General features: G+C 41.7%; 1 protein-coding gene across 1 annotated transcript in view; it reads right to left on the bottom strand.

Annotated features, from left to right (window-relative positions):
• Window positions 1–4,966: 4,966 nt before the first annotated feature.
• The window catches only part of GRK7 (G protein-coupled receptor kinase 7), a 54,545-nt gene continuing 47,612 nt past the window's right edge, over window positions 4,967–11,899 (bottom strand). Inside the window, exon 6 of the mRNA XM_054480206.2 lies at window positions 4,967–7,595. Coding sequence (XP_054336181.1) covers window positions 7,259–7,595 — 337 coding nt within the window. The 3' untranslated portion in view covers window positions 4,967–7,258. The remainder of the gene's footprint in view (window positions 7,596–11,899) is intronic.

The following is an 11,899-nucleotide window of genomic DNA, read 5'->3' as shown; positions in this document are numbered from 1 at the left end:
AGAAAAACAATTTAAGAAGCAAGGATTATTTGTGTTCATTAGTTTTCATCACATTTTACTGTCTGAACAATTTACATAAATTGTCTTATTAAACTGCCCTAATGATACATACAGTATAGTGATATTTAGAAATTGATCTAGTAGACTTTAATTAATTAATTAATTTACTTTTGAGACAAGATCTTGCTCTGTTACCCACGCTGGAGTGCCAGTGGTGTGATCATGGCTCACTGCAGCCTCCTGGGCTCAATCAATCCTCCTGCCTCAGCCTCCCAAGTAGCTGGGACTACAGGCATATGCCAGCACGCTTGGCTAATTTTTGTATTGTTTTCAGACAGGTTTTGCCCAGGCTGATCTTGAGCTCCTGGGCTCAAGTGATCCTCTTGCCTTGGCCTCCCAAGGTGCTGGGATTACAGGCGTGCACCACCAAACCTGGTCCATCTGGTAGACTTTAATGATTTCAAAAGATATGGCTCGCAATTTCTAAGAAGCAAAAATTGTTGAATTATTTCACATTTATGCCTGATTACCTAAATGAGAAACATGTTAAAATTTATATTCAGGCTGGGCATGGTGGCTCACGCCTGTAATCCCAGCATTTTGGGAGGCCAAGGCAGGTGGGTCACGGGAGGTCAGAAGTTCGAGACCAGCCTGGCCAACATGGTGAAACCCCATCTCTATTAAAAACACAAAAAATTAGCCAGTATGGTGGCAGGCTCCTGTAATCTCAGCTACTTGGGAGGCTGAGGCAGGAGAATCACTTGAACTCGGGAGGTAGAGGTTGCAGTGAGCCGAGATTGCACCATTGCACTCCAGCCTGGGCAACAAGAGCAAAGCTCTGTCTCCAAAAAAAAAAAAAAAAAAAATTATATTTAAAACAAAAAATTGAGGCTGGGTACAGTGTCTCACACCTGTAATCCCAGCACTTTGGGAGGCTGAGGTGGAAGGATCACTTGAGGCCAGGAGTTCAAAAGACCTGCCTGGGCAACATAGTGAGACCCCATATCTACAAAAATTAAAAATAAAAATAAAAAACTGAGAACAATTTTTAACCCTTTGTGGCTTGCAAAGGTAAAATTAATAACTTCATACTATTTCCTATAAAAACATCATTCATATCTTCTGCCTTACACAGCTGTTCTCAGCCCCTTCCAGCAGTTTATTAACTCCATCTCCTCCTTTGAGAAACAAACATTCAAAGTAATCCCTAAGAAACTGGAAGAATAAAAATGACTTCTCACTGGTTCCTCTTTGTCTAAATATTTAACTCACTTATGTCTTTGTTTCCCCTGACATTTCATTATGTTTAATGAGCTTTTCTATTAAAACATAAGGTAATTTTAACTTTTAAAAAACAAGCAAGCATCATGTCTTTTCTTTTCTTTTTTTTGAGACAGAGTCTCTCTCTTGTCGCCCAGGCTGTAGTGCAGTGGTGCGATCTTGGCTCACTGCAACCTCTGCCTCCTGGGTTCAAGCAATTCTCTGCCTCAGCCTACCAAGTAGCTGGGATTACAGGCGCCTGCCACCACACCTGGCTAATTTTTTTGTATTTTTAGTAGAGGTGGGGTTTCACCACCTTGGCCAGGCTGGTCTTGAATTCCTGACCTTGTGATCCACTCACCTTGGCCTCCCAAAGTGCTGGGATTACAGGCATGAGCCACCATGCCTGGCCCAGCATCTTGTCTTTTCAAAAATTACATCCTTCCTTTGATGAGGCAACTGGCTGCATCTGATTTAAATCTTTCCTTAACACCTCCACCAACACCCTGCACCTATCCCTTTGCATTTCTCCACCCCTCGAACATTTAACCTCCTGGGTCAGGCCTGCCCCTCACCTGCTCATGTCATGGTAAGCCTCCTGCACTCTGACTTGATCCAGATGGGAGCCCACATATGACAGAGAGGCCTGGGAGCAGCCTTGGACCCTAACTTCCCCACTCATTCTACTTAGATTTTTCTTTCACTGTGTATGAAAATTTTCCTTCTCAACCACTTACAGGGACCCAGATCTCTTTCTTCTCTTACTTCCTCTAGAACTTTTCATTAAGGCATCCTGGTTCAGGCCTTCGTAGTTTTGTCCCCTGATCATTCCCTCTCAATCCACTGTTACTGGCCACAGTCTTCAACAGTTTATGCCCCTACTGTGTGCAAGTCATGTACTACTGGCTTTATATACATGATTTCTGGTCTTCACAACAACCCTGCGAAGCTGTGGGACTTGAGGTACAAAATCTCTATGAGCTTCCATTTCCTGATTTAGAATGTGAATATTAACACTAACAGGAGCCTACATTCTGTATTCCTCACCACACTACCTTTCTTACATGGTTATCTTTTCTCTGTGGTGTCCCCAACGCCACACAGTGTATAATTAGATCTCAAGACACACTTGGTGATTTTCATTTACTATTTTTATAATTATTGACTACTGCTATGGTTTGGGTCTGTGTCTCCACCCAAATCTCATGTGGAATTGTAATCCCCAGTGTTGGAGGAGGGGCCTGGTGGGAGATGATTGGATCATGGGGGCATCTTTCCCCCTTGCTGTTCTCAGGAGAGTGAGTGAGTTCTCATGAGATCCAGTTGTTTAAAAGTGTGTGGCATTTGTCTCCCCCTTCCTCCTTCAGCGGCCATGTAAGACGTGACTGCTTCCCCTTTGCCTTTAGCCATGATTGTAAGTTTCCTGAGGACTCAGCCATGCTTCCTGTATAGCTTGTGGAACTGTGAGCCAATTAAACCTCTTTTCTTTATAAATTACCCAGTTTCAGGTTTTTTTTTTTTCTTTTTTTTTTTTTTTTCAGTTGCAAGGTTTAATAGAGTGAAGACAGAGCTCCCATACAAAGGGAGGGGACCCAAAGAGGGTAGCCATTGCCGGCTCAAATGCCTGGGTTTATATCCTGATCATTGTCCCTCCCACTGTGCTCTCAGACAATAGATGATTGGCTATTTCTTTACCTCCTGTTTTTTGTCTAATTAGCATTTTAGTGATCTCTCTCTACTATCTGACCGGTCAGGTGTGAGCTAAGTTGCAAGCCCCGTGTTTAAAGGTGGAAGTGGTCACCTTCCCAGCTAGGCTTAGGGATTCTTAGTCGGCCTAGGAAATCCAGCTAGTCCTGTCTGTCAGTCCCCCATCTCAACAGGAAAACCCAAGTGCTGTTGGGGAGGTTGGCCGATGACCGCTCTAACTGCTTCCTGCTGAATTGGGGCATAGTAGGGGTTGTGCAGTTGAGATTTCCTTGAGAGGGGTGACTTTGATGTCATTAACATTGGAGCATGGGCTAGCAGGCTGGTCCAGGGGTCTGCGGTAGATCTTAGTCATGGACTGCATCTGGGGCTCCATTTGAAGAACGATTTGTAGTTTTACAGCTTCAATTCTGGAAGAGACAAACTTAAGAAGGAGGTTAAAGATACAGGATCCAAAGAGGAGTAACAATATTATAGCTGCTAGAGGTCCTCAGAATGGGAGAATCCAGGGCATCCATTGGCTGAGAAGGCCCCGAGGTCCAGTGTTTTGAAGCTCCTCTGCTCTACATTGTATTGGATCTCAAATTTCTTTAACTTTCTCGGTGATGGTTCCGGATTGATTAACATAATAATAGCATTCTTCCCCTAAAAATAAACAGGTTCCCCACCTTTCGGCGGTTAGCAAGTCTAAAGCTCTTTGATTTTGAAGGACTACTGCTGTTAGGGAGTTAAGTTGATCTTGCAAGGTGACCAGGGAGTCAGCGACCCATTCCATGTCACCATTTAGTTCTTGGGATAGTTTGTAGTAGAACTGAGTAGAGGTTGTGATACTACCAATGCCAGTACCTAGTCCACCTAGCACTCCTGCTCCGATAACAAAAGGAAGAATGGGTACTCTTTTGTTGCAGGGCTTAAGTACAACATAATTGTATAAATCTTGTTCAGTGTAGATGGTCATAGGGGGCACTAAGAATGAGAGGAAGCACATAGATTCTGAAGAGGTACCAACGATAGGCTGAGGTACCACAGACAAAAATATTCCTGGGGGTAGGCAGACTATTCTTGTGGGAGGAGTTACTCACCTGATGCATTGGGAGTTGGTTATGTCTATAGTATTGCTAAATTTTACATAGGTGAGGTTTGAGGTATGGGTTATTTCCAGATTGGAAACAAGAGGTCCCACTAAAACGGAAGTGGTGTTTATTTCTGTGCTGAAGTTGTTCCATTGTTCAGGTACAGGGATTGAAATGTATGGCCTGAAGTGCAGGGGGAGGCACATCCAACAGTTAGTAGGGTTTTGGGCCGAGACCTCATGGAGCCCAGGGAGGGTGGTATTAAGTAGGTTTACCAGGCGAGTATGGGTACGGAGGGTTTCACGTAGTTTTGAGAGATCTAGTCCTTTGTAGGGGCTAGGGGTGCTATGTACCCAGGTCAGTTGGGAGATTACTTCCTTTACGTGTTTTTCTCTAGCCTGATCTTGAACTCCACCCCATCAGACATACCAGTATGGGTGAAGTAAGTCCAACAGACAGTGGCTCCAAGTCCTCCAGGACAACTAGGATTAATCTTTTTTTTTTTTTTTTTGAGACAGAGCCTTGCTCTGTCACCCAGGCTGGAGTCTAGTGGCTCAATCTCGGCTCACTGCAACCTCCTCCTCCCAGGTTGAAGCAATCCTCCTGTCTCAGACTTCCTAGTAGCTGGGATTACAGGCACACACCACCACACCTGGCTAATTTGTATATTTTTAGTGGAGACAGGATTTTACCATGTTGGCTAGGCTGGTCTCAAACTCCTGATCTCAGGTGATCTGCCTGCCTTGGACTCCCAAAGTGCTGGGATTGCAGGCGTGAGCCACCATGCCCAGCCTTAGGTATTTCTTTATAGCAGTGTGAGAATGGATTAATACAACTACTTATTCAATTATTTTCCTAAGTTAGTTCTAAGATATAAAACAGATTTGCATTTAAAGTTTATTGAAAGCAGAGGCAATTCACACTAAGGAACCAATGCAACAAGACATTTTTATTTTTTTATCTCTCCAAATTTTTTGTCCTTTTAAAAACTGAGATATTTATCTTTAATTATTAGTTTGCATTTGTCCCTCTGCCAGCTTTAAGGCATAATCAACAAATAAACACGATGTTGTTTTTAAATGTCTAACGTCTATAAAGCCCAATCCTGAGAACTCTACCATTGGAGTGCTCTGGTTAATTGGATTTCTGTTAATCACCAGTCAGTTTTTTTGTTAAAAGGGACTTGTTCAAAACTTAACCAAACTTTAATTTACTTTCTTACTTCAGGAAAAAAAAAAATCTCCTGGCCACACTTCTATCTTGCTTTGGTGATACAGAAATCTAAGCATCCTAGGTTAGGATTTGGAGCATTAGGGAGCATGCTGAGGATGGAGGAGGAATGGGAAAGTGAGCCACAGGTGCACCAGCCTAGGCCTCAACTCTCAGAGGGCTTCTTATTAACTTGTTCCAGGTATGGTTAATGCTGTCTTGTAGATGAGTATTATTGTTATTCAGATTCCAGTTAACCAACATTTTTTTGACTGGCACTTTTGCAGCTCTTGAATCCTTAACTCAAGGGACAAAACTTTTAAATTGACTTCAGCCAGGTTTTTTACCACTGGGATAAATTTAGATTTTATTATGTGCACATACATCCTTTTAAAAAATATCACCCAGCTTTATATTTGTATCCCAAATATTTTTTCGCAGCTTTAGAATTCTCACCTTGGCTGTGCTTTTGAGAAGTGCTAATTCTACCATACAGTGTTGTCTGGGCAGCCACTTGAAATGAGGGTTACTATTGTTTCAATTCAATTTCTTTTCTTTCTTTATTTATTTTTTTGAGATGGAGTCTTGCTCTTGCTGCCCAGGCTGGAGTGCAATGGTGCGATCTTGGCTTACTACAACCTCCGCCTCCTGGGTTCAAGCAATTCTCCTGCCTCAGGCTCCTGGGTAACTGGGATTATAGATGCGCACCACCACACCGGACTAATTTTTGTATTTTTAGTAGAGACGGGGTTTACAACATGTTGGCCAGGCTGGTCTTGAACCCCTGACCTCGTGATCCATCCACCTTGGCCTCCCAAAGTGCTGGAATTGCAGGCATGAGCCACCGCACCTGGCCTGCTCAACTCAATTTCTAAGCCCATAGGTCTCCTTCAGGCCTTGAAATAGCCAAGAGACCGAGCTCCCAAGATATGTGTGAGAAACTAAAGTGTGCAAGGACAAGAGAAGCTATAAGATGAATAGATTGTCTTGTTTCATTTATACTGCAATTGCTAAAATGACATACTTTGGGGACATTTGAAAAGTTGCCATCAAAATGTATGATTGAAGTTTTGAGCTACCAAAATAAGATTGAATGTAATAACATTCAAATGTGCACGGCAGTGCCTGCCAAACTCTGCTGCACATTAGAATCACCTGGGTAGCTTCTGCAATTCTAAATGGTCAAGCTGTTCCCATACCTGGGAGTGGGGATCAGAATGTCTATGGATGGGAGTCAGGCATTAGTTTTTTAAAAGATCCCTAGGTGATTCCAAAGTTCAGCAGAGTTTGGGAACCGATGGCATATGGTAGTGCAAGTTTAAGCAATTTGTACCATATTACTTAAAGGACTCCACTAAATTTACAGAATGCTTTAATTCACAGACGTCATGGATGTTTACATTTAAAATGCTTCAGCATTATGATAGTAAATTATTTCCACAAAATTGCAAAAGAAACTGTCAGTGAAATTGAAAATTATTCTGTGATCTAAAACATTGCCAAAATATTGTAATCCACTCCTTTTTAGGGGGAGAATGTCAGGAACATTTGTTTCCAGCTTCAAAATCCTTTTTATAAGTATAGAAGCAGAAGAAAGATGAAGGGAAAAACAGAGATAAACAAAGAAAAACTAAAATGATTATTTACTAAGAATTGCAAATGCTCATTTTCTGGGCACACCACAAAGTTCCATTCTCTGTTCCTAGGACTTTGCGTAATACACAGGGACATGATGGTAAAAGGCTGATGCTTTCAGTTTATCAAAATAAACCTGAGTGTTCCTTTTCCCAGCCCTCAGTGAAAACTGAGACTTTACTCATCTTTGTGAAGAAAGAAAGAGAAAGAAAATAAAATGTGTCCTAGTAGTGAGCTTGCCTGTCCTTTGAATTGTTTTGTGGTTGTGATGTCCCTCCTAACTGATTAGCCCTCATTCCACAGATTTCCACGTGTTGGGAACATTCGAGGATTATGTCAGCTGAGACTCCTGCTGCCTGTCTGGTAAAGAGAGCAATTTACAATAACAAACACACGCCAGACTTGGATGAATTACCCTCCCCACAACCCGTAGGTCTGTTGGGGTCATTCAGTTCCTCAAACAGTCCCGTTTCTATAATTTCTTCCTGCCATGCTATAGGAACAGCACCTGTTGCAAAGTTTTTGAAGAACTGCTTATCTTTGTCATCAAATTCCACCCCCCGAACCTCAGAGAAATCATCAATTTCAGCGATGTCTTTGGCATAAACCACCGAAGGGTCTGGCACAAATGGGGGTTCGATTAGGCCCGCTTCCAGGCGAGGAAAGTTGATCGTTTTAAAGAAATGATGTTTCCTGGGATCATCAGACTTTTCTCTGTGAAGAAAGGAGATGATCAGCCTGAGACAGAGTTAACAAACCAAAATGCGACACGTTCTAACAATACAAAGTGTGTAGCATTCTTTTCTTACATTTTATTTTAATTGCAAAGACAATATAACAACATAAAGAATAACTGAAAAATAATAACTTTTGAAATCACCCCAAATTCCCGTATAAGTAGACAGTAGCATTCTCATTATTTGCAGACAGCTTTCACCTGTAGATGCAATTTTTAAACAGTGAAGCTTTGGACATGACTTTTATTCTCGGTGTTTCATGGAAATACTAGGAAAGTTCTGTAGAAACACACCTGCTTGCCTGCAGCTTCCAGTCATTGCCTCTTCAGGGTCACACAGAACAAGTTAAGCATATCTCTGTCCCACACAACCACCACTCCCATTTTAAAAGGCAGCACTCATCTCCCTTTATTGGCAATATGATATGATTTCTACAAGCCCCACTTACCTCCCCAACTGCCACAATAATCTTGGTGTTATTTCTTTAAAGACTTAGCAAAATCCATTAGTAATTTGCAGTAGTATAAATTTAGTACTCAAGATTATTATTATTATTATGATTATTATTATCAAATAATAATCATATGATTATTATTGTCAAACCCTCCATCTCTATGCTAGAAATTACTAGAGTATCTAAAGAAAAAAGTATGTTCCCAACTGTGTAACCTCTACTATTAATTTAGTTGTCTATTGCTGTGTAACAAATTGCCCCAAAATTTAGTGCCTTAAAACAACAAACATTTATTATCTCACAGCTTCTGAGGGTCAAGAATCTGGACATGGCTTAACTGGGTGTCTCTGTCTCAGAGTCTCTTGTGAGGTTGCAGTAAAGATGCTGGCTGAGACTGTGGTCTCATCTGAAGGCTCAGCTGAGGCTGGGGTATTTGCTTCCAAGCTCACTCATGTGGTTATTGTCAAGCCTCCATCCCTTATCACATGAGCCTCCACAGGGCTGTCTTAAAACATTGCAGCTGGCTTTCCCAGGGCCAATGATCACACACACACACACACACACACACACACACACAGAGCTCAAAATAGAAGCCATAGTTTTTTTTAATAACCTAATCTGAGAAGTGACATCTCATCACTTTTGCCATATTCTATTTCTTATTGAAGGAAGACCACACTTAAGGCAAAGGGATTGTACATGAGTATGAATGTCAGGATGTGAGGATCATTGGGAGCCATCTTAGGGGCTGTCTACCATACTCCTCTGGGTTACTCTTAAATCTAGGTTGCAACAAAATAAAAAGTGGGCTGTTTTGTGGCATCGGATTCAAAACGATTTTTTTCTTTTAAAAAATGTGATATATTTCCTGGTCTGATTAAGAAACATCTTCCACATACAAGTGGACAACAAACATATGAAAAAATGCTCATTATCACTAATCATCAGATAAAAGTAAATTAAAACCACAATGAGATACCATCTCATACCAGTCAGAATAGCTATTACTAAGAAAAAACAAACAAACAAAAAAACAAAAACAACCAGACATGGTGGCTCATGCCTGTAATCCTAGCACTTTGAGAGGCCAAGGCAGGCAGATTGCCTGAGCTCAGGAGTTTGAGACCAGCCTGGGCAACATGGTGAAACCCCATCTCTACTAAAATACAAAAAATTAGACAGGTGTGACAGCGTGTGCCTGTAGTCCCAGCTACTCAGGAGGCTGAGGCAAGAGAATTGCTTGAACCCAGGAGGCGGAGATTGCAGTGAGCCAAGATTGTGCCACTGCACTCCAGCCTGGGCAACAGAGCGAGACTCCGTCTCTAAAAAAAAAAAAAAAAAAAAAAAACCCAACCAACAAACCAAACAAACTAACAAACAAAAACAGATATTGGAGGAGCTGCAGAGAAAAGAGAATGCTCACACATTGTTGATGGGAAGGTAAATTAGTTCAGCCATTCTGGAAAGCAGTTTGGAGAGTTCTCAAAGAACTAAAAATAGAACTACCATTTGACCCAGCAATCCTATTACTGGTATATACCCAAGGGGAAATAAATTGTTCTACCAAAAAGACATACACTCATATGTTCATCACAGCACCATTCACAATAGCAAAGACACGGAATCAACTAAGGAGTCCATAAATGGTGGATTGAATAAAGAAAGTGTGGTACATACACAATATGGAATAATATGCAGCCATAAAAAGGAATGAAATCATGTTCTTTGCAGCAACATAGAAGCAGCTGGAGACCATTTTCTTAAGTGAACTAACATAGAAACAGAAAACCAAGTACCGCATGTTTTCACTTATAAGTGGGAGCTAAACATTGGGTAAATGTGGACATAAAGATGTGAACAACAGACACAGGGGACTACTAGATGTTTTGGGGGTGTGGCAAGGGTTGAAAAACTACCTATTGAGTACTATGCTCATAGATTCAATTGCATCCAAAACCTCCGCATTACACAATATGTCTTTGTAACAAACCTGCACATATACTCCCTGAATCTAAAATAGAAGATTTTTTTTAAAGAAATGTCTTCCTTTTGAAAGAAGTCAGTTTCTGCCATAAGTCAACCTTAATAGAAATTAATCATATTCACGGTCTCTCCTTTACATTTTCCATTCAAGATATCAGAAAGCTTTTTGGGAAAGGATTGAGAGCTTGCCCCATATATTCCTTTCAGAGATTCCCCACTATGTCAGATGATAACTACAACAGACTCTGCCCAGCAAGACGACTAAAGGCAACACCCAATAATGGCACAACTAATAACAAGAATGAGGATAACTGACATTTATTCAGAGCCTACTCTCAGTTAACACAACATTCAGCTCTTCACTTATATTATTACATTCAACCAGTACAACAGCCCTGTCTCTAACTCCTGTATTTTTTACTCCTTTATGTGCTTCTGCATTCATGAATAAGTGTGCATCTGAGGAAGCCAGAGTAAATAGGTGACTTTTTCAAAGGAAAATTTATAATTAAATTTTATTATGAAAAGAGAAACTTAATTGGAGGCATCTGATGATCCAGTGATTCCTTGGGTTCTTGTTCTGTGACCCAGCCCTACCCACTTCCAGAAAGGTCTATCCGGAACTTCTTGGACTTTTCCCACTGTGTATGGAGACCTGGATCAAAAGGTGCTACAAGGGGTGTCTTTTCTAAAAGCCACCAAGTCTCCACCAACTGAAAGAAAGAAAATGTAGGCTTGCCATCTACCAGAACCAACTGCCCCAGTGTCTGTGGTTTACATCTTGTAGGTTAAGAGCCTTGAGGGAGAGTTACTGAGATAAATGGAAGCTTCAAAAATAGATTTTTAGGCCGGGCACAGTGGCTCATACCTGTAATCCCAGCACTTTGGGAGGCCAAAGCGGATGGATCTCCTGAGGCCAGGAGTTTGAGACCAGCCTGGCCAACATGGTAAAACCCTGTCTCTACTAAAAAATACAAAAATTAGTCAGGCATGGTGGCACATGCCTATAATCCCAGTTACTTGGGAGGCTGAGAGAGGAGAATTTCTTGAACCTGGGAGGCAAAGGTTTCAGTGAGCCGAGATTGGGCCATTGTAGTCCAGCCTGGGTGACAGAGCAAGACTCTCTCATAAAACAAAACAAACAAACAAACAAAAAAACAGATTTTTTAAAAGTCAGGTTATTGAGGTATAATTTACACAGAAACATTCACCTTTTAAAGATATCAGATGGATTTTTAAACATGGCAGAAGGGTAGAGCTAGAATGCCATCCAAATAGATCAGGAATGAGCCCCAGACCTGCATGTCTCAAAGAGAATGAAGGCATTGGAATGGGACTAGGTGCCACAGGGAAGGTCTTGCATCACTTCCATGACCACTGGTGGGCATGAATTGAACGCATTGTGTCAGGGGTCAAAAGGGCCCTTAAAACTCAGTATAAGCAGCTTTCACATGAGTAAATGGAGACGCCCAGGAGCTTGGTAACTCGGGAGACTTGCCAGACCAGTCTTTACATCAGGATGAACAGTTCTCACATGGCATCTCAAGCACACCACGCCCAGGGAGCCTTGGTTTGTCCATCAGGGGTGGCTGACTGCAGCCCTTTTGCAACTAATTATAAAAGACAAGGAAACCATGGGTCACTCTGAGGTTTCCTTTATGTTCTTCAACAACCCAACTAGATGCCCCTGGAGGGCAGGATTCCTGCCTTGTATACCTTTTCCCAAGAAATGTCTGTGGGTGCTGCTGCTACCAGTGAAGACTGGGCTTTCCAATCTCTATTCCTTGTTCTTGTGGCTGGGCCACCACAAAGATGATGTCTTTGATCTTTTGCATTAGCAACTC

Source organism: Pongo pygmaeus, chromosome 2 (assembly GCF_028885625.2).
Source record: "Pongo pygmaeus isolate AG05252 chromosome 2, NHGRI_mPonPyg2-v2.0_pri, whole genome shotgun sequence".
In the NCBI taxonomy this organism is placed as follows: Eukaryota; Metazoa; Chordata; class Mammalia; order Primates; family Hominidae; genus Pongo; species Pongo pygmaeus.
This window is presented reverse-complemented; position numbering and strand designations above follow the sequence as displayed.